The 23,780-nt window shown below is 44.9% G+C and overlaps 1 protein-coding gene across 3 annotated transcripts in view; it reads left to right on the forward strand.

The window, feature by feature from the left end:
• Positions 1–23,780, forward strand: part of CTNND2 (catenin delta 2) — a 1,112,452-nt gene that overhangs the window by 959,214 nt on the left and 129,458 nt on the right. For all 3 annotated transcript variants that reach the window (XM_018065721.1, XM_018065722.1, XM_018065723.1), the window contains one exon: positions 7,271–7,456. In XM_018065721.1, the coding sequence (XP_017921210.1) occupies positions 7,271–7,456 (186 nt within the window). The remainder of the gene's footprint in view (positions 1–7,270; positions 7,457–23,780) is intronic.

The raw sequence follows: 23,780 nt of genomic DNA on the forward strand, positions 1-23,780 counted from the left end.
TTCTAGCTTCATTTTCTAAAATCCACTGGCAAAAAGAAAAAGAAATATTCAAGCTACCTGGGATTTAAATAATCCTATATTCTTACCAGATAGCTTTTGAACAGCTTAATACTGCCCAATGCCATTTTAAGAATGCCCAGTGAAGTCTAAGTAAATGCTGCCCAAAAGCTGTATAAACAAGCCTGTCAAAACATTGATCAACAGTGTTTCTTCCATGTGTCAGTTCACAAACCAGAATAGAATTGGGTGGATTTTTGACAGTGTTTGGGCTATTTTGTTTTGTCTTCTTTGTCTTTTGACTTAGTTTGGGCTCACTGTACATAAAAAATTTGTAATTTCATAATATCCTGATATAGGCACAGACTTTACCAATACTTTAAAGTAATGTGCATGATGAATATGACACCTTAGTAAGACCCTTCTCAGAGCCACTCTCTCAATATTTCAGTCCACTTCTTTGCCGTGGACTGGCCTGTGGACTGTAGGGTGCTGGGCAACATTCCCAGTCTCCATCCACTAGATGCCAGCACCTTCCTCCCCCCACCGCAGTTGTGACAAACAAAAATGCCTCCTGACATTTCCAGATGCACCAATGGGGAGCCAAAAATTGGCCCTGGTCGTGAACCAAAGCCCAATCCCACAGTTTGTTTTTTAATATATGTAAGCATGTGCATTGGTTTATTGATATTACATAAGATATTACATAATCAAAATATAGTAAGTCCTAGGCAATACACATATTCCTGAAGTAAAATGGTTGATATTGCACAGGACAGAATTTATTAATTGTACATAGCGCTCTGTCAAATGATTTCCAGTCAACAAGTTTATCATAATCAATGTCCAGAGCTTAATCAGCAAGCCATGAGAAACCATCCACCCACACAATACATGTCTGCCTTCTGGCTCCAGGCCCTTGAATCATTGAGGTTTCTGTAAATAAACTGTGTCTGGCATCTGGTTCTTACTTCAAGACCATCTCACCTAAAACTGGCATGCTTTCCTCTTAAGACATCTTGGTAAACCCACGGTTTTTAATGCCAATTCTTCACTGGAATTGCCTTTGGAGCATTTGATAAATGCGTGTGCCTAGACCCCTTCACAGCCTCCCTGACTCCAGATGTTTAGCTCTTAGCTCTGATTTCTGTTCCTCTGGAAGTTCATCAGGTGATTCCATGTGCATCTTGGATTGAAAAACCCGCCTTAGTAGATACAGCTTTAAAATAGACTCTAGTCGGGGACCCAGCACACTGTAATTTAGTTGTTTTAGTTGTAAGTTCAGATAAAGAACAAGTAAGAGTGATTTTATCCATTTAGGTACTCTTTGGCATGGGGTGATTTAGCGTGGCACTTCTCAACCTTGCCTGCACATTGGAGTGAGTGACAAATTTAGAAAATTACTGATGGGGGAGCCCTACTCCCATGGACCAGAAGTCCCTGGTTCTTCTGGGACTCAAATCCTTTGAGTACTAACTGAATCCAATTATAAACTGTTTGTCATCTTATCACTGCCTGTCAGTGACATTTGCAACCATTCATTTACTGTGTGCATGACATCAATATCCAAAGTGAAATATGATAGAAAAGATTTAATCAACCTCTCTTGTAAATGCCCTTAACAGCCATTTAATATCACTGACGGGAGAATTAAGTCTCTAAAGAAGGGAACAGTCAAGATGTCTTGAGTATTTATAGAGACTTGCTAACACAATAGACACAGGATTTTTTTTAAAGTGCTACTCAAGGTAATTCATAATTCACGGAAGCTACAATGCCGAGGATCTTTAATATTCAGAGTGGTAAATACTAAGGCATGGGGGCTTTAAGCCTTTTGGATACCAGGTAATCTTTAATACTGTCTGGGCCTTCTAGCTGACAATAAAATATGAGTCTTGCCCTGGTCCCATAATACCATCGTGGTGGGTAAGGCAACCTTCATGAGTATGGTCCAAAATCAGAGTGCTGTGAGGCACGCACGGCTTTTTTCTGATGTGTCAGAGGACCAGACTCCTCAAACTCTTGAGAGACCTTGAAGATTCTCTTTGTTAGTGACCACATTTCCCCACAAAGTGGAAACCGGAAAAATGAAGACCATTTAGGGCTGGTGTCAGAAGACTCAGATATGCCTTGAAATAAAGCCATTTGCAGCAACATGGAGGATCCCAAGGTGATCAGACTAAGTGAAAAATGTCAGAGGAAGACAAATATATGATATTGCTCACATGTAGAATCAAAAAAAATAATACAAATGAACTTATTTACAAAAACAGAAACAGGTTCACAGAAAACAAACTTATGGTTTGAAGTGAAAAATTTATGGTTACCAATAGGGAAAGGTTGGTGTGGGGGATAAATTGGGAGTTTGGGATTGACATGTACACATCGCTATATTGAAAATAAATAATCAACAAGGACCTACTGCATAGCACAGGGAACTCTGCTCAATATTCTGCAATGACCTAAATAGGAAAAGATTTGCAAAAAGAGTAGATGCCTGTCTATGTAGAGCAGAATCACTTTGCTGTATACCTGAAACAAAGACATAGTTGTTCACCAACTATGTTCCAATATAAACTAAAAATTAAAAGAAAAAAAAAAAGGGAGACTCAGCTATTCCTGATTGAGTATCCAGAGCACCCAGCATGGCCCCAGGAGTGTCCTGGAAAATGTACCATCTCCTTCTCCCTATGACCAGAGGACAGGACCTGAGTGACCTCAGCTTCAAGACAAGGAGGACCCTTAGGGCTGTTGAGCAGATCAAATGTGATAAATTACTTAGTGCTGTGCTGGCCAGAAGGTGCTGTTGAGAGTTAACGTATTATTATTGCCCCATCGTTTTTCCACTCAGCCCTCTGCTTGGCCACTTCTAAGCTTTCACAGTGACAAGCTGGAGGAGGGACAAATGTGTGCAAGCTGTCTTTGAGGCCACTGGAGTTAATGAGTCAAAGAGCTTGGATGCTACGCATGCGCTCAGCTCAGCTCCTGATGGTTTGTTGAATGCCTAACATATGGTGGCGCATTCTACAAACGGCTTCCAAATTAGCCCTTTCTAATAGAAAATGAGGACTCAAAATGACCCTGGTGACCAAGAGGAACTGCCGAAAGCTCTGTTGACAGTGATGGATGTTGAAACCCAAACCACCAGCTGCCACACGCCTTCTGCTGGTATCCCCAAGAAGGGCAGTGGCTGTTCTCTTTTCCTCCCTGCCCTTACAGGAAAAGCACTTGACTTGGTCACCCTCCCAAACCAGGCTTAAAGAGAGAGGAGTTCAACCTCTGGGACTACCCCCGTTCTGTCCCTCTCTGCCATCTCCTGTCTCTCTTCCCCGCCTCATGAAAGTGAAAAGTGAAAGGAAAGGTCGTATCCGACTCTTTGGAGATCCCAGACTATACAGTCCATGAAATTCTCCAGGCCAGAATACTGGAGTGAGTAGCCTTTCCCTTCTCCAGGGGGATCTTCCCGACCCAGGGATCGAACCCAGGTCTCCCGCATTGCAGGCAGATTCTTTCCTAGCTGAGCCACCAGGGAAGCCCAAAAATACTGGAGTGGGTAGCCTGTCCCTTCTCCAGGGGATCTTCCCAACCCAGGAATCAACCCAGGGTCTCCTGTGTTGCAGGGGGATTCTTTACCAACTGAGCTATCAGGGAAGCCCCATCCCCCCTCCTAGCCCCCCACTTTCTCCCTCTCGTCTCCCTCTGCATCCGGCTTCTCCCCAAGACGTCGCTCAGCCTCAGGTAGGTTATAAAGCACTTCTCGAAACTGTGGATGTATTCCGCAGTCATCATTTGTTAAACAGAGGCATGGATGTGCCCCCAGGGAAGGGGAACAAGAGGGTAAGAAAGAAGTTTATTCTCCCAGGTCTTTGATGTAAGAAAAGTCATTCTGAGCTGATTTGAAAATCGTTCTGACTTATGCCACAACATTTTCCTTTCAGGGAGAGACTGCTCTCTCTCTCTGGAGCGTCATCCTGTGTTTACCTGCTTTCATACCGATTCCTTTTTTTGATGCTGAGAGGATGCTTGAAATAGAAAAATCAAGTTGACTGAAAGCCTGTGGGATTAGCAGCCCATGAAACCTTGAAAAGCTGACCCGAAAGGTCTGAAATTGCAAAGGCTCCAGAAATACACCCTGAAAACTGGTTTTCCTACTTGATTCTTCATGCCTCCAGTAGTCAGGTCAAAGTTACATGCTGCCTTTTACCAGATTCCCATCATAAGTGGGAGCAGTGCAGGATCTGAACTCCGGCAGTCCCCACCCCATTTCCAGTCCCAGCCCAGGACTAGAGAAAATGGTACGGTCTCTAGTCTATAGTGGCGAGTGTGCTGAGTTACCAACAGCCTCAGACCTCGTTCCTTTGTCTCTAAAATGGAACCATGTTCCCTTCCTTGAATGGTGGCTGTCACGTAGTTGGTGCCTGAAAAGTGACAGGCAACTTGGCATACTTTTAAAAAGAAAACCTGTCTCTTCTTTTTCAGATTTTGTACATCTGAAACTAACATGACCTTGTAAATCAACTATAATTCAAAGAATGCTTAAGCTTAAAAAAATTATAAAACTTAATTGGGCTTCCCTGGTGGATCAGCTGGTAAAGAATCCTCCTGCAATGCAGGAGACCTGGGTTCGATCCCTGGGTTGGGAAGGTCCTCTGGAGAAGGGAAAGGCAACCCACTCCAGTATTCTGGCCTGGAGAATTCCATGGACTGTATAGTCCACGGAGTCGCAAAGAGTCAGACATGACTGAAAGACTTTCACTTTCACTTTCCACCATTATTTTGTCCTTTTTAAAAATTGGGGGGACTGCCCTGGTAGTCTAGTGGTTAAGACTCCACCTTGCAGTGCAGAGGACTTGGGTTCGTTCCCCAGTTGGGAAACTAAGATCCCCCATGCCAAGGGATATCTGAGCTCTCGAGCTAAAAATGCTGAGCCCCGTACTTCACAGCCTCACACACCACAGCGAGGATCCTGTGTGCCACAACCAAGACCCCACACAGCCAAATAAATAAATGAATATTTAAGAAGGAGAAAACCAAAGGATTTTTCAATTAAAACAATAAAAAAAATTTTCTGAAAATTGGGTATTTTTTTCCCCCGTCTTCCCACAGTTCCTCAAATCCAGAACAAAGGTCAAAAAGTTGATGCCCCGGACTAAATGTTTGATTCCTCCAAGATTTATATGTTGAGACTTCATCTCCAACGTGGCAGTGGGGACTTTGGGAGGAAATCGAAGCACTGAGAGATTAAACACTTTGATCAGGGTCACATGGCTCATTAAATGGGGGAGCCAAGACTCCATCACTGTCCCATTAGCTCTAGGTCACAAGCTCTGCACATTCCACAGAGGGACCATCTCCACCTTTGTTTGTGATATAAATCATTGCATAGCACTTGCTGTGTGCCAGGAGCTCTTCTCGGTACATACGTACTGGGTTAGCTTCCTGTTGCTGCTGTAGCAAATGGCCACAGACATGGCTGTCTAAAATCACAAACCTGGGCTTCCCTGATGCCCCAGTGGTAAAGACTCCACCCGCCTATGCAGGAGACACTGTTCGATCCTGGGTCCAGAAAGATCCCCATGCCGAGGAACAGCTAGGCCTGTGTGTAACTAGTAAGCGGGTGCTCTGGAGCCTGGGAGCCACAACTGCCGAAGCCTGTACGTAAAGCCTGTGCTCCACAACAAGAGAGGCTCCCACACGGAAAAGCCCTGCAACTCGAGAGTAGCCCCCACTTGTTGCAACTTGAGAAAAGTCCCTGCATCCATGAAGACCCAGCACAGCCAAAAATAAATTTAAGAAACACAAACTTATCATCTTACCGTTTTAGAAGTCCAGAATGGTCTCTTTTTTTCTTTTCTTTTCCTTTTTTTAAATGTGGACCATTTTTAAAGTCTTTAGTGGATTTGTTTTAATATTGCTTCTGTTTTAGGTTTTGTTTTGTTTCCTTTTGGCTGAGAAGCATGTGGGATCTTTGCTCCCTCACCAGGGATCAAACCCACAGCCCTGGCATTGGAAGGTGAAGTCTCAAGCAGGGATCAGACTAGAGCACCAGGGAAGTCCCCAGAATGGGTCTTGTTGGGGTGAAATCAAGGTGTCGACAGGGCTGCATTCCTTCTGGCAGCTGTAAGGAAGCATCTGTTTCTTTGTCTTTGACAGCTTCTAGAGGCTCCCACATTCCTTGGCTCGTGGCCCCTTCCTCCATCTCTAAAGCCAACAATGCCAGATCCCATCCTTCTCACAGCTTCACTCTCTCTGCCTCCCTCTCTTGCTCACAGGACCCTCATGATTCCATGGGTCCACCTGGACAATCCAGGATAATCTGCCATCCAAAGGTCCACTGATGAGTACCCTCCATACCCCCCATCCCGTAACCTAACGTATTCACATTTTCCAAATGTGGACATCTTTGGAGCAGAGAGCTTTATTCTGCCTATCACATATATATTCTCTAATTCCCCTAATCTGCACAGCAGCCTATTGGCTGCTACTTTGACCATCTTACAGAGGAGGTTATGGGTGGATTGTCCAAGTCACATGTCCCATAGTCAGAGACCTAGGGTTCTACAGAGGTCCAACTCTTCCCACGTCCCTAATCACTGCTTAGCTCTTGTGCTTAGGAAATAGGTGCACCAGCAATCTTGAAGAAAATCAGGAGGTTGGAAACATATATGTCCCCAGATGACCACAGAACCTGGCTTGCCTGGAATAAGCCTGGTTTGCACCTCTTGCCCTGTATTCTTCCCAGAAAGTACCCTTGTTGTTCAATCACTGAGTCGTGTCCAACCCTTTGTGACCCCATGGACTATACAGCATGCTGGGCACCCCTGCCCCTCACTAAGAAAGTGCCCTGGTAGATAGTAAAAGTGTCACCCTCCCAGAGCTAACTCAAATCCAATTATCCTTGCTCTCAATGGTTCTGAGCCTTAGTCCCCAGATGGCTGTTGTCTGTAAGTGGACGCCACCTGGGACCGCACCTGGATATGGATTCTTTCTTGCTCACAGGTGAATTTCAGTCAACAACGATAGCTGTTTATCAGGAACTCTTATTGCTAAGTGGTTTCTTTGAGGGGAGGAAAGATCTTCAGACTTTTCCAAGCTTCTCTAAATTCTTTCCATTGTGGCTGTCAAGGGAGCCTTTAGGAGCCGCGGTTAAATGCATCCAAAGAAAAAAATGTCTGTGTGAAGATGGATGGCTTTTGCGGGTGGAGGAGTACTGGTTAGTTTTTGTTCATTCCTCATTTTTTGTTTTGTTTTGGTTTTTGTTTTTATTCTCCAGACCGTTGAAAACTGTGTGTGCATTTTAAGGAATCTTTCGTACCGGCTGGCAGCAGAAACGTCTCAGGGACAGCACATGGGCACCGATGAGCTGGACGGGCTGCTCTGCGGTGAGGCCAATGGCAAAGATGCAGAGAGTTCCGGGTGCTGGGGAAAGAAGAAGAAGAAAAAGAAATCCCAAGATCAGGTGATATTGGTGACTCCCAGCTGCATGCAATTATCCCCTCCCTAATTGCAGCCTGGTGGTTTTGTCTGTGTCTGCAGGTACAGAGCTCTGTGATTCTAGCACTCGGTCAAATCACTCATGCATCGACACCATTTTCCCTTGGGGATTTCACAGCTGAGACAGTGGAGCATTAAATGATTCCCCTCATGTTCTCCAGCCAAGCCAAGATAGGAAATTTCAAAAAGAGGAAGAGGCCCTTGAGTCCCGGGCAGGCTCTGAGTTGCCAGCTCACAGAATTGAGTCAGATGCAGACACAGATTCTTCTGTGTTGATTCGCACATCTATTGAGGTCTTCAGTTGGGCGCCTTGCAGGTGGAACAGTTGCACAGAATAGGTGTGGTCTGAGAATGGAAGCTGAGGAGAGAGGCACAAAAAACCCAACGTATTTTATAGCTCTTCGGGGAACTTCTGGATATGCAGTCTTGCACTCATTGGTGGGAAATGGAGTGATTCACAGCCCTTCCAAACAGAATGACATTAGAAGCTGGACCTTGAGGGACAATTCTGATAAACTCAGAAAGCTGTCCATCTGGAGAGACCTCTCCAAAATGAAACGGCCTTTACCTCGGCCAGCTGTAAGTCGGTTGGTTACCCTGCAATAAAGGCCCATGGGCTATGACTGTCAGCCTTGGCAGCATCAGAAAGGCCTCCACCCCTCTTCTGGGAGCCCCTCTGGGAGACAGAACCCCTCACTCACCAGGCCCCCAAATAAGGGAGTAATGTGAAAAAGCACCCATCCTGTAGTTGCTGGAAACCCTTGCTCCTGAGGTTTCCCATCTCTGACACCGTGGTCATGTTCCCAACCTCGCCCTGGACACTGTGGTCATATCTCCAGCTCCTCAGGGTCCTATGGACCCAAGATCTGAGTGTTCTCAGGAGTGGATGATTGAGAAAGTAGAATGGAATTCCCAACACGCCCCCTTGCCGGGTTTTTAATCAAAATAAATATGCAAAAGTATCTGTTTAGATCACAGCATGCTATTTTCTAAACTGCTTTTGAAATCGTTTTACTTTGAGTGAGTGTTAAAGGAACTATTTTATTGAGTCAGGATTAATGGAAATGCATCCTGAAATATAATTCCTACATGTAACCCAAATCTGTCAGCATTAGCATCTCTGTAGGCTCCAGTTCTCGAGCTATTTGCGGTCCCTGAGGGCTGCTCCAGGTCCTTCTACAGCTTCTGTAACTGTGTGTTCCCATTTCAACTTCCCTACAATTTAGGAGACACAGGCTCATGCCATTGCCTTTGACTGTGACCTTCCTCTCTGAGAAGCAAACCCCCAACGCTGCTTTTTCTCCTGTCCTGGGTCAGTGCTCTGTGTCTTGCATCTCTCCCTGATTCACAGGAGCTTTTGCCTTCTGGGAGGATTGAATGGTGGATCTTAAAAAAAAATTAATATTTATTTATGTGCCTCGTGTCAGGTCTTAGTTGCAGCATGCAGTCTCCAGAGCACGGGCTGAGTAGTTGCAGTGCACGAGCTTAGTTGCCTTGTGGCGTGTGGGATCTTAGTTCCCCAACCAAGAATCAAACCCATGTGCCCTGCATTGCCAGGCAGATTCTTAATCACTGGATCACCAGGGAAGTCCCTGAGCTGGGGTTCTTAATTCAACCACTTAGAGCTCTCCCACCAGGGAAATCGACCAGTTGGCTGGCACCTACTGTGTACCAGGTGTTATACGAAGGGATATGAAGCACTTCAGTTATCCCACCTGGTACTTCTGGGCACCAGACCATGATGAGTTCTGAACATGTTCAGTATCAAATAAGTTAAAGATGGCCGAACAAAGGTTTATGCGTTCTTCTCTTGGTTTCCTTTGAGGCACTGTATATCATGGGGCCCAGTCCCTACACTGCTTTACCCTGGGAAGCAAGCTTAGTAAATCCATAAGGAAGAAAAACCTACATGTGAGAATCGAGTGGTCTCCAATCTGCCCTGTGGTCATTATCACCTGAGTCTTACATACACCCTAATGACTCAGAACCTCTGGGATGGATGGGCCCAGGCAACTTTGGGAATCCAATTTGTGAAGGTCCAATGATATGGCCTCCCCGGTGGCGCAGTGGTAAAGAATCATCCTGCCAGTGGAGGAGATGCAAGAGACATGGGTTCAATCGATGGGTCAGGAAGATCTGGAGAAGGAAATGGCAACCCACTCCAGTATTCTTGCCTGGGAAATCCCATGGACCAAGGAGCCTGGCAGGCTACAGTCCAGGGGGTTACAAAACAGTTGGACACGACTAAGCACACACACACGGTAATATGATGTTAGCCTTGGCCAAGAAGAGAGAGAGAGAGAGAAAAAGAGAAAGAGAGGGAGAGAGAGAAAGAAAGAGAGAGAGGTGGGCAGAAAGAGGGGTGGAGAGAGAGGGAAAGAAAGAGAGAGAGAAAAAGAAGAAAGAGAGAGTATGGGAGTGATGGCGGAAAGAGAGAGAAAGGAAGAGAGGAAGGAAGAAGGAAAGGAGAAAAACTTTAAGGTTAAATTCACTCTGAATTCCAGGTTTCCCCTCAAGTCTGTGGCTTGGATTTTGAAGCACATTCCTCTGATGGCTTTCATGCCTGCACTGGTGTGCATTTAGTAAGATTCTGCCTTGACACCAAACCCTTTCCCCAACTCTGCTAAGGTGTACAGGTGCAGCTGACAGGGGCCAGAGAAGCCAGGAGTCAGAATAGAACATTCATGGACATCATCCCAAGACAGAGCCCTTCTTCTGTGATGTTAGCTGCTTCCATGGAATGTTATGGTGTGTGAATTTCCACCTCAGAATGCTGGACTTCACACTGTAATTTATGAGATCAGTGATTCTTTCCTAAGTTGAGGAAGCTAAAATGATTAATTGAATCATAACGATTTTTTCCAGAAGTCTAAATGAAAATCTATACAGTTTGATTGTTCTTCTTACAATATTCTTTTAAGGCGAGGGAGTGGGGGGACAAAGAATTTCTTTAAGAAAGTTTTGCTGAAACCATCATAAGTTAAAATACAAAGGAACTTTGTTGTTTATAAAGCGGCTTCAAAGTTACTTCAACCAAATGATAGTTTTTCAAAAGGTTTTCTTTCAAACTGTGTTCCTACATAATACAAAAATATTTTGAAGTGCCAGAAAATACAATATCAAGTTTAACGAGGATGTAAGCAGAATTCTAGCTTTATGGCTATAAAAGTGATCAGATATAATGCATCGTTTGGAATCTCTACTGCTCATAAAGTCAGGTTTTAAAGAATAGAAAGTGATTAGAGAAAGTATATAATACAAAGTGAAGAAAGAAATTGAAAAGCAGGTGTGTATGTAGACACAGAAATATGTAGATAAAACCTGGCCAATTTAGTAAAACTATGGCATAGGCAAATATAAAATGCATGCATGTACAAAAAAGTATGTGTTTCTAGAAAAAGTGCAGTAACATCAAAGGCAAAAGATACTGATGGACTCTTCTCATACTTATGTGTTTGTAAATTTTCTGTGATGGGCATTACATTTGTAATCTTTTCAAATATTATTGAGAAAAATAAAATCCAGAAAGGCACTAACTGACCAAGTCAGTGTTTGTGCAAATTCATATATTCTCTTAAACTTAAGATGCCTCAGAGAGGCATAAAGTAAAAGTGTTAGTCACTCAGTCCTGTCCAACTCTTTGCGACCCCATGGACCATAGCCCGCCAGGCTCCTCTGTCCATGAAATTCTTCAGACAAGAGGATTGGAGTGGGTACCATTTCCTTCTCCTGGGGATCTTCCAGACCTAGAGATTGAACCAGCGTCCCCTGCCTTGGTAGGGAAGTTCTTTACCACCGAACCACCAAGCAAGCCTTTGATGCATCATATTTCAGTCCAAAAGGACGTTGCAAATTCATTCCTTCCTGACTTTGTGCTCAGTGCCTATTGCTAAATTATAAGCAATTGTTAGTTTCTCTGGAAACTCTTTGTAAGTAGAACTTCCCCCAGAGCAGTGTGTAGGTCATGTGCCGAGAGACACATCTCACCCAGCAGGGTCCTCCCTGCCTCTGGCAGCCTGGCACAGCGGGGCAGGGTGGCAGTCCTCTGAAGGCTGAGGTGCAGGGAAGTGTGTGTGCCTATTCGCTTCAGTCAGGTCCAGCTCTGTACAGCCCCAGGGACTGTAGCCCGCCACGCTACTCTGTCCATGGAACTCTCCAGGCAAGAATACTGGAGTGGGTTGCCATTCCCTTCTCCAGGGGACCTTCCCAACCCAGGGATTGAACCCAGGTCTCCTGCATTGTAAATGGATTCTTGACCATCTGAGTAGGTCAAGATTGATTTTTTCTACTTTTCCACCTTTTGTAAAAATAAGCATTTTTGTTTGTTTGTTTTTCCATTTGGGATATGGCCAAGGTTCCTGCGATGGTGTCTGGGGATCAGTGGTGCTCAAACATGGATTAGAGGTAACCGGATAGCATTGGCAGCTGGCCAGAGCAGACCTGAGCCTTCAAGGCCTGCTCTGTGTGAACTTGCGTGAGTGCCAAGAAATCCGCAGAGAAAAACAAGCAAGATCCCCTAGAACTCAGCAGCTCCCTTCTGCTGAAATCACCTGTGAATGTTTTAGTTCACATGAACATATACGCATCCACATGGGTGGGGATATAAACCGATCAGATTCAAAGAGGATTCTGACCCAGCATTTTTATATGGTAGACATTCTCTCTCTCCTGATAATCTTTGTTTAGAGAGCTGAGGTCAATTTAAGAGTATACAGTAAGTTCCCTATGTACAAACCGATTCTGTTCTGAGAGCACATTCATTCAGTCCAGTTTGTTCATAAGACCAACAAAGTTAGCCTAGACCTCCAACTAACACAATTGGCCATACAGTACTGTGCTGTAATAGGTTTATAATACTTTTCACACAAATAACACATAAAAAGCAAACACAAAAATAACTCATTTTTAATCCCATAATAGTATTTTGAAAAGTACAGTAGTAACAGTACAACAGCTGGTATACAGGGGCTGGCATCGAGTGAACAGGCAAGAAGAGTTACTGATTAGGGGAAAGGAGGTGGGAGCTGGTAAAAGGGAAGGAGCAACAGCAATCGGAGATGGAGGGCCAGCTGCAGTTCCACTCACTCCTGATGTGATTGGACTTGCAAATGCATATTCACATCTTTGAAGGTTCTTGTAAGTTCTACCAACTTGAAGGTTGGTAGATAGGGGATTCCCTGCATTATTAGTCTTTTTACCTCTTTCCTAGGTTGTTGATGCCAAATGCATAGATTAGTGGTAAGTTTTAGTTAAGATATCATCTTGATAGCCACAAAAGCAATAGTAATGGGCTTCTGTGTAAAGCCTCTAAGGCCCCTTACTTCTTCCATGATAATAGACATGTCTCAGTAGAAACCAGGGAGCTTCCCTGGTGGCTCAGACAGTAAAAGCATCTGCCTGCAATGCGGGAGACCCAGGTTCGATCTGTGGGTCGGGAAGATCCCCTGGAGAAGGAAATGGCAACGTACTCCAGTACTCTTGCCTCGAAAATTCCATGGATGGAGGAACCCTGTAGGCAATAGTCCATGGGGTCGCAAAGAATCAGACACAACTGAGTGGCTTCACTTTCACTTTCAGCAGAAAGGGGCTGGAGGGCTCCTGTTCTTGGGGTGGCATAGTCGGATGCAACTGAGTAATTTAGCATGCATGCTGCAGAAGCCTAAGGCCTTTCCCCCGCACACTTTCCTCGCCCACCCCAGAACCCCACAGGCCAGGCTCCCAGCTTCTGCCCATGCTGCTCCTCTGTCCTCTTCCCTCCTTCCCCTTTTGGAGAATCATCCTTCAAAACCAGGTGAAAGGCTGCCTCCATGCTCTCAAGACTTCTACCAAAGATAAGCACATCACTCTCTGATCTACATCTGCGCGGCTCTGTTTATCTCCTCCAAGGCTTTTCACATCGTGAGTCCTTTACAGCAGTGGATCTCCTCGAGAGAGAATTTCCTAAGGGAAAGGGTCTCCTTTCCGTGGCCCGGCACCAGCTGTGCCGAGTGGCAGTCGATCTGTGGTCCAGAAGGGCCTCTAGCTCTTGCTGTGGGGCTGTTTCTGGTGGGTGTTCATAGCTGTGACTGGTCCCTGCCTCCTTAGTGTTCTCAGGACACTGTGCCTTCTGGGGCTGCTGTGAGAAAGGAGTACTCCATAGCCCTTTTTATTGTTTGATTTTTGCATCCCTCGGTGGGCATGAGTCCATAGTCTTTAAGCTTCCACTTGTGATTCAAGCTATTCTTCAGCTTCTCATGGCAGTGCTGTGTTTTATTTTATTTGTTTAAAACCTTTCATGTTGTATCGGAGTATAGCCAACTAATGATGCTGTGACAGTTTCAGGTGGACAGCGAAGGGAATCCATCATACACATACATGTATCCATTCTCCCCCAAACTTCCCTCCTCTCCAGGGTCGTGCATGATTGGCCGCTTCAGTCGAATCTGACTCTTCGCGACCTTATAGACTGTAACCCACCAGGCTCCTCCGTCCATGAGGTTTTTCCAGGCAAGAGTACTAGAGTGGGTTGCCAGGCTCTCCTCCGGGGAATCTTCCCAACCCAGGGTTCAAACCTGGGTCTCTTATGTTTCTTGCATTGGCAGGTGGGTTCTTACCTGTTAGTGCCGCCTGGGAACCCATCCAGAAGCAGTGCGGCATTTTATTACTTCTGACTCTGCACTCACCGCCAAACCTCAAGAACGTGCTAGATCAGGATAATCATCTGAGCATTTATAATTCATGTCAATAAGTATATATGTCTGTATCTCAGAGTGCCCCTGGAGAAGCAGTACCTCAATCATGCCAGATGACAAAATGCTTAGTTCTGAAGGTGTCAGCATGTGACACACATGGATGGGATTAGGTGCCATGGAATCCCCTCCCCTGAAAGGTTTCCTTGGCGTTTCAGGACGTTGTATCTGGGGTCACCTCAAGAGCCTCAGCTGTAACCCACTGTGCCACGTGGATGCTATTGGCTCAGGAGTGAGGCTCTGAGACTACATAGAGATCAATGTCCTAAATTACAATAATGAACTTTATTGCTGGTTTAAATCAGTATATTGGAAATTTGAATTTTAAACTTACTTAAATTTTAAGTAGGGCTTCCCTGGTGGCTCAGACAATAAAGAATCTGCCTGCAATGCAGGAGACCTGGGTTCTATCCCTGGGTCAGGAGGATCCCCTGGAGGAGGAAATGTCAACCCACTCCAGTCTTCTTGCCTGGAGAATCCCATGGACAGAGGAGTCTGGTGGGCTACAGTCCATGGGGTCCAAAGAGTTGGACAGGACAGAGGAGGCATGCATATACACTGCAGACAGTGTTGCCCCTGATTCCCTGCATCTGGATGACTGGCACACCACTGAAGGGAAGAACAGATGTGGGCACGGTGCCCACCCAGCCTCACCCTGCCTTGCTCTGTGTGCCACTGTAAACATGTTATCACTTGGCTCTACAAGACCTCTCTCCTTGCCAGCAAATAGTCATCTGCACCAGAAGCTGGAAAGTGTTTGTTGCTCAGTCATGTCCAGCTCTGCAAGCCCATGGATTATAGCCTGCCAGGCTCCTCTGTCCATGGAAGTCTCCAGGCAAGAATACTGGAATGGGTTGCCATTTCCTACTCCAGGGGATCTCCCTGACCCAGGGCTCAAACCTGTGTCTTGAGTATCTCCTGCATTGCAGGCAGATTCTTTACTGTCTGAGTCCTAGAATGTGGAAGGGCTACCAAGAATTCCAGTGTAAGGGTCCACCATGTTGTATGCGCCAGTCTCTGCTGATCAGGAAATTAGATTGCTTCCAAAGTTTAATGTAAACTGCAGTAAATGTCCATGTAGTTGTAAGTCTTGCCTACATCCTTGATCACTTCTCAAGGATAAAATCTGGAAAGTGAAACATCGAGACCAAAGAATGCTTTTAAGGCTTTGGATACATAAGACAAAAGTTGTCTTCATCGCTCCGGATGCCAGCGCCAGTGTGAGCTCCTTGTGATCTGCTTTATTATCATGTGATGGATCTGCCCTTTGTGACATTCTTGATGCTTTTAAGTCCTCGTTTCCTAACATCCCAGGTTGTTTTTCTTCCTTCCAGGTGGTTTTCATTCTCTTCTCAGTAACCATGCTTTCCCGTTTGCGGCTTAATGCCATTTCCTTTCCAACCATCTGCTGATTTCAGCTGCTGCTATTCCTCGTGGTTGGTGGCAGTGTGGTCTCACTCTGCTGTCACCTCCCCATATGCCAGGAGCTTGGTGACTCAGGACATGATATTCCGTGTCCTCGAAGCACTGAATCGTATGCACCCGCCAGGATCACAGCTCTGCGTTTTTGTGCAGCGACTGACCTTTGCTGCTCCCCATGAGTGAGGGAGATCCCTCTCCTTACACGCCTCCCATATAAAACAGATCCCATCACCCAGAAATGCTGCTCTTCCACTCTCAGTGACGTTACAGACTCAGCTCTCTATTTTTGGTGCCTCGTTCGGTCTGTATTTACATTTTATTATTCAGTACTCCACGCCATCAATCCAGACTCTGTCTTGCAGACTAGATCTGGGTGTCTCAGCCTCGACACTGTTCACGTTAGGAGCCGGGGTGGGTCTCTGTTGTGAGGCTTCCCAGGTGGCTCAATGGCAAAGAATCTGCTGCCAGTGCAGGAGTTGTAAGAGACATGGTTTGGATCCCTGGGTCCGGAAGATCCCCTGGAGAAAGAAATGGCAGCCCACTCCAGTGTTCTTGCTTGGAGAATCCCACGGACAGAGGAGCCTGGAGGGCTACGGTCCATAGGGTTGCAAACAGTTGGACACGACTGAGCGACTGAGCGTGCTGGCAGTTCCCTGTTATGGGACAGTCCTGGACCCTGTGGGATGATTACCAGCATCCCTGGTTCTACCCAGCACCCCTTTTCCTAGTTGTGACAACCAGAAGTGTCTCCAGACATTGCCAGTTGTCCCCTTGGGTATTAAAATCAGCCCAGTTGAAAACCACTATATTAGACAGTCTTTGAGGGATGGATCATCAAAGATATAAACCAACAAGACTACAGGACTACGTGAAGGAAGGTGGCAAGTCAGGGACAGAGCCCCTTGAAAAGGCAGGTTATGGGGTGAGTTATTCCTAAATGTGAATGAGAAGTTAGGAGCAGAGAGAATTCAACGTGAGCTTGACTAGCATTCCAGCTGGTTCTATCAGGATGACTTGGGGAAACGACAGGCAAGCCCGGTGATGTGGACCAGCCTTGACAACACTCCTCTGTGAGTGCAGTGGCCACTTGATCCCATCTCTGGAGTCCACAGCATCACCAGCCTCCCTCCAGCCACCTCCTAAGGGGTGAGCATCCACAGGGGCACAGAGGTGAGTCAGCAAGGCTGTCCCTGAATCTCTTGTTCTGAAGCCTTGTTTGGGAAGCACCCTGGCTGACCTTGCCTTTAAGACAGGCTTCTAATCTCTCAAGCGCAAAACACCACACATCTTTTATAAGGAGCGCCTGGAGACAGGTGTGTTGCATGAATGCAGGTCACTGGGTATCACTTCTGTCCACTCTTTCCACGGTCCAGCTGCCCTGTAATCATCCTCTTCAGAACATCTCCCAGGAGAAGTCAAATACCTGAGCTACGCGAGAAGAAATTTCTTCCCAAGAAGAAGTTCTTGGGAATTTCTTCAAAATGCTAAGAGTTTGCGTGCCGCAACTAAAGATCTGGCCTGCCGCAACTAAAAAAAAGATCCTGCCTGCCACAATTGAAAGACCCCACACGCCGCAATAGAGATGAAAGACCACGTGTGCAGCAGCTAAGACCCAGTGTGGCCCAGGAAATACTGAACAAACAAAAAACTCCAACCAACTGTCAAAAGCCAAAAGAGAGATGATTTTCATGTTGACCGCATGGGAATTTTGAAGAAATTACACAATACGCTACACTTCATGATAGAAGGAATAACAGGCAATAAGATCATGTTATGAAAATGGTTTTCTTTAGGAATGGGAGAATTTCTGACCTTTTTATTTCTTCTTCTTTCTATCATCGCAGAGCTTCTTCAGTCTGTGACTTAATGTCTTTTTAAGCTTTGTAAAACTCTCAGGCACCATATCTTCAAATATTGCTTCTGCCTAGTTCTCTCTGTAGTCTCCTTCTGAACTCCAATTCCCTATTCATTAGACTCCCTTATTCCATTTCTTATACATCATACTACCCTCCACTCTGTATTTTTCTTTTTCCTTTTTTTTTTTTTTTTTTGGTAATTGTGGCTCTTTATATTCAGTCTGGATAGTTCCTTCTGATTTATATTTTAGTTTACTATTTTTCTCTCGAAATACACCTAATCTTCTTTCATACTCATACAAGGGGTTTTGTACTCCAATGATTATGTTTTCAACTATATTCGTACTCTAACAAAATTCTCAATCTTTTCTTTATTGAATGTAATAATCTTAGTTGTTTTAAAGTCTGATTCAAATAGCTCCCTTATCCAGATTCTTATGAAATGTTTTCTATGTCTATGGTCAACTTTATTACTTTTCATCCACACAGTCTTTCTTCCTCATGTTCCTGGTTATTTTTTTTTATTAAATCAGACATTTTATATGAAAAGCTATCAAAATAATTTGAGGCCTAGGATGGTATGACCTTTTCCAGAGAGTGTTCATGCTTGATTCTGAAAAGTGTGTATGCTTAATTCTGGCAGAAGGCTTGAGTCAATGGCAATCTCAGTTTAACTTAATTTTATTATAGGGATTTAAGGAATTTAAGGTCATCACTATTCCTAGAGGTACTGCCTACATGATCCTAAACTATAGCATGAAAGATTTGCCAAGCTACTTGATATTTTCTTTTCTTAGATTCCTTTTATGCCCTTAGGTCGTTAAATATGTTTGTCATTTTCCCTGTCTGAGTCCCTGCTCTGGTCAGGAATGGCCCTTGAGGGTCAATAGCTGCCCACCTCAATAGCTTCCCTCCTTCTGAAAGATCTTCACTGTCTTGTTAGCGCTCTGATTCCTACAAGCAGAGATTTTAAAATCCTTGACTCGATTTGTTATCAGTGGGAAAGGTGGTCTGAGTTACCTAGCCTGCCGTTGTCAAAAGGAGACGTCTCAGTCATCTCTATGGTTGTCCTTTTACTGAACTCTCAGTTGCAGCATGGGATCTCCTTTCCTGACCAGGGAGCGGACCTGGGCCCCTGCACTGGGAGCTCAGAGTCTTATCCCCTGAACCAGAAGGGAAGTCCCTGCTTGGAGTTTTTAAAATAACCAGTATTCCCTGCTTCCCCTCCCTTTCCTCCTCCCCTCCCCAGCCCGATTAGCTGAATGGGATAATAAAACCCTGTCAGGACAAAATCAGTTAGTAACTTTCAAACCAAGTCAAGTGCAAGTGGTCAACAGGGGATAGACCTGGTCTAAGCGAAACTCACTCAGTCGCGTCCAACTCTTTGCAACCCCATGGACTGTATAGTCCATGGAATTCTCCAGGCCAGAATACTGGAATGGGTAGCCTTTCCCTTCTCCAGCGGATCTTCCTAACCCAGGGATCGAACCCGGGTCTCCCGCATCACAGACGGATTCTTTACCAGCTGAGCCACAAGGCAAACTCAAGAATGCTGGAGTGGGTAGCCTATCCCTTCTCCAGCAGATCTTCCCCACCCAGGATTCGAACCAGGCTCTCCTGCACTGCAGCTGGTTTCTTTACCAAGTGAGCTATCTGCATCTAGGGTGTTGCTTTTGAAAGTAGTTAGTCCCGACTGCAGCCTGATTTACCCAAACCCTGCACAAAGGAACATTCCCTGACAGTTTACCACTTTAGAGTCATCTTCTCTTCCTACATCTCTGATGTGTGACTTCAGCTGGGAGGCAAGAGTGGGATTTTCAAATCCAAGTGTTCTCCTGTCGCTGCGAATTCACTCCCTCTCTCTCACAATATCTTTGGCCTATTTATTTTGTTGAAATCCCTTGAAAAGAAAAGTGAACCCACACACACGTGGACTGTCATACTCTCGTTGGTGGAAAAATTTCGGCAGAAGAGATGCCTTTCGCTGGTGAAGAGGCCTTTTCTGTTTGTGTTCCAAAGACATAGCAGTGAAAGCACTTTTCTGTGCAGAGGCCGGGATGGCTGTGGCATCCATGGCAGAAGGAGCTGTGTATTTTAGCATTCCTCCCAAAATGTAAATTCTTCTTCTGTGTAGGCGAGACCATTCTGTTAGCATCTCCATGGTACCCAACCCAGCGCCTTGAAAGCAGAGACTGCAGTGGTTGTAAGCTTTTGCAGAGGAAGCAGCTGAAATTCCCTTGTTAATTCTTCTATTCAGTAGGGACTTTTATGAATGTAATAGCTGGACTTGTGAGCCACCATGCCCTAAAAACAATCCCATGTGTGCAAAGAACGTTGTATGAACATCCTTAATTTCCAGTTTTTTAACTTTCCAATTTTTATCTCTAAGTCAGACCTTTCTCTTCATATGAGGAACAAATGGCTTCCATAATTCCATCCTCAAAGCAACTGAGAGAGGAATCTTTTTTTAATATGTATTTATTTATTTGGCTCCATCAAGCCTTGGTTGCACGGCCCAGGCTACTCCAGTTGTTGCTGCAGACTCAGTAGTTATGTCTTGTGGGCTTGGTTGCCCCGCAGCATGTGGGACCTTATTCCCTGTGCCTGCATGAGTGCTCAGTTGCTTTAGTCGTGTCTGACTCTTTGCGACCCCGTGGACTGAGTAGCCCACCAGGCTCCTCTGTCCATGGGATTCTCCAGACAAGAATACTGGAGTGGGCTGCCATGCCCTCTTCCAGGGGAACTTCCAGACCCAGGGATCGAACCCGAGTCTCTTACGTCTCCTACACTGGCAGGCAGATTCTTTACTACTGCGACACCTGTGAAGCCACCAGTTCCCAGACCAGGGATTAAACTCGAGTTCCCTGCACTGCAAGGTGGATTCTTAACCACTGGACCACCAGGGAAGTCCTGAGAAAAATCTTTTCAATAGAATTTGAGTCCTAAGGAGACGTAAAAGTATTAAAAGCCATTCTAAAGAAAGGTTTAAAAAAAAAATCACACCTTGAGCCCATTGCCACAGCTCTGTATTTTTCTCCCTCAGCCTATGCTCCTTACAATCACTGGCCAGTCTGTCTCTTCTTCCCTGACCATGACTACATCGAAAAGCATCATGTGCAGATTTCAGCAGCCACTTGGAATCTCATATGGGGGCATCTTATTCTCTTTCTTTTTAAAAATATTTGAGCACTACCTGTCAGAGAGAGATAATACCTATTTTCAATTCCGGCAATTTTTAAAACTAAATGATATAAATTTTTCACTGATTCATCTTACTGCTATCAGTCATTCATTTAAAGCCAGTAAAGAAAAATACTGGTACAAAGAAAAAGAACAAAATAATGCCATTTACAGAAACATGGATGGACCAGGAGGTAATCATACGAAGAGAAGTAAGTCAGACAGAGAAAGACAAATCTATGTTATCACTTACATATAGAATCTAAAAAATAGTAGAAATGAACTGATTTACAGAACAGAAACAGACTCGCAGACACAGAAGACAAGCTTATGGTTACCAAAGGGGAAATGGAGGAGGGATAAATTAGGAATATGGTATTAACAGATACACACTGTGATGTGCTGAGTTGCCCAGTCGTGTCCAGCTCTTTACAACCCCATGGACTGTAGCCTGCCAGTCTTCTCTGTCCATGGGGATTCTCCAGCCAAGAATACTACACCGCTGCTGCTGCTGCTAAGTCTCTTCAGTCGTGTCCTACTCTGTGCGAACCCCCAGGCTCTCCCGTCCCTGGGATTCTCCAGGCAAGAACACTGGAGTGGGTTGCCATGTCCCTCTCCAATGCATGAAAGTGAAAAGTGAAAGCGAAGTCACTCAGTCGTGTCCGACTCCTAGCGACCCCATGGACTGCAGCCCACCAGGCTCCTCCATCCATGGGATCTTCCAGGCAAGAGTACTTCCATTGCCTTCTCCGAATATTATACTACTACATATAAAATATAAGCATAATAAGGATTTACTATATAGCACAGAGAACTGTGGGGTTTCCCTGGTGTTTCAGTGAGGAAGAACCCACCTGCCAGTGCAGAAGACGTGGATTTGATCCTGGGTCAAGAAGATCCCCTGGAGAAGATTTAAGGGTTAGGGTTAGGAAATGGCCACCCACTCCAATATTCTTGCCTGGGAAATCCCATGCACAGAGGAGCTGGCGGGCTACAGTCTATGGGGTTACAAAAGAGTCGGACTTACTGACAGAACAACAGAGAACTATGTTCTATGTCTTGTAATAATTTACAGTGGAAAATAGTCTGATAAATACACATATAACCAAAAAAAAAGTTCTGATGATATGGTATTGGAATGTGGTGCTACTTGGGATGACAAACCAGCCTGTTTGTTCTGTGATCTACTCTCAGTATAATCCTGCCTCACACACTAGCCTGTCCTCAAGAAAGCTCCACGGCAGGAAAGCCATGGTGTAGCTGGAGGGTCCTCCTACCTCTCAGTGCTTTCTGTCTTGCTCAGCTCAGGCTGCTGTGACAAAATGCCCTAGACCACATGGCTTACAAGCAAAAGTTTATGACTCACAGTTCTGGAGGCTGGAGGTCCAAGGGACTGGCAGACTCCGTGTCTACTGAGAGCCTCCTTTTTTGTGTGTGAGTGTGTGTTTGTATGTCGCTGCTTGCGATGATGCAGCCAATAGGATCAACAAAAACCCTGTTGTTTTCTTGGAAATACCTTCTCTGTTGGTTGTGCCTTGGGTTCAGGACACAGAAAGTTCTCCCTCCTGACCAGGCAGTATTTTGTTTCTTTATATATTATTTTCATATTTCAAGTTCTTAGGAAAACTTTGGTAATATGCCCTGGTAAAAGTTAAAAGCAAAGAGTTAAGAAACAAATACAGTTTGCATAATCCCTGGTGGCTCAGAGGTTAAAGCGTCTGCCTCCGATGCGGGAGACCTGGGTTCGATCCCTGGGTCAGGAAGAGCCCCTGGAGAAGGAAACGGTAACCCACTCCAGTACTCTTGCCTAGAGAATCCCATGGACAGAGAAGCCTGGTAGGCTACAGTCCACGGGTCGCAAAGAGTCAGACACGACTGAGTGACTTCATTCACTTCACTGACTCACTCAAGGCTTACTTATAAATTTGAGTTCTGTGTTCTTAGGATCAGCATAGCTGGGTGATCAGTGTTTTGGCTGTGTTAAAGACTTAGCCAGTGCTTGCCTTCTTCAATCCTTATGGCAGTTTTGAAGAAATTTTAGGATAAATGCATCTTACATTTAAATTTATAAATGATGTATTTCTAGTATTTTGGTAAAAGAGTTGCATATCCCTTGACTTTTGGTGGATCTTTGCTGTAGGAGAAGGTTGGCATTAACAGTGTACAACTGCAAGATTGTTTCATGACTTCAGTCTGATTCTGGTGCCACCATGACCCCATAGTCCTGTGGGTATTGACTGGCTAGGCGACATGACATCAGGTGTTAGCACAGCTCTTAAAGAAGACTTCCACTCTTATATAGGTGATCAAAATCTATTTTATAATGGACAGTCAATCGATACTTCTTTCTCTATTAACTCAATAGAAGTTTGAGGAAAGTACCCAGATAAAGGCAGCATACCCTGGCTTTGAGATAGTTCTTTTTCCTCTGTATTGATGTGCCAGGGTGTCATCAGCGTTCTGAAATAGCACAGAATCCCCTTTGAACTCCTATCATTGCTGTCAAAGGCTATCTATATTCACATCAGTTTTCCTTTTATTGCCTTCAGATTCTCTCTGTAGCCACTGAGAAAGGATTGTAATGAAAGGTATTTAAGATCTACATAGATCACATGTCAGAATGGAGGAGGACTGTCTACTGATTCAGCCGTTTATCATGTTTTATTGGACAGAAGTTAAAAAAAAAGAAACAGATGAAACCCAGCAAATGATAACACAGCTTTTTTTTTTTGCACTTTTTATAGTTTGTCTGTCGCATGTAGTAATGAACATGCAAACATTGCTTCTCTATACCTCCCTCTGTTATGTTGGCTCTTACAGGAGAGGGAAATTTCATCCATGTTGAGCTGAATGTTTATGTGAAATCTAAACCTTTATATGAACATGATAGCTTCAGAGTTTTAAGGAGATGACAAAATTGTGGTCCAGGCGCGAGTTGGAAAAGAATTTCCAAACATGAGACAGAATGAGAGGGAAATAAAGTTTATTAGAGAGGGAGACAGAGAAGGCAATGGCACCCCACTCCAGTTCTCTTGCCTGGAAAATCCCATGGACGGAGGAGCCTGGTAGGCTGCAGTCCATGGGGTCGCTAACGGTCAGACAC

The sequence above is a fragment of the Capra hircus genome, chromosome 20 (genome assembly GCF_001704415.2).
Source record: "Capra hircus breed San Clemente chromosome 20, ASM170441v1, whole genome shotgun sequence".
NCBI classification, from domain to species: domain Eukaryota; kingdom Metazoa; phylum Chordata; class Mammalia; order Artiodactyla; family Bovidae; genus Capra; species Capra hircus.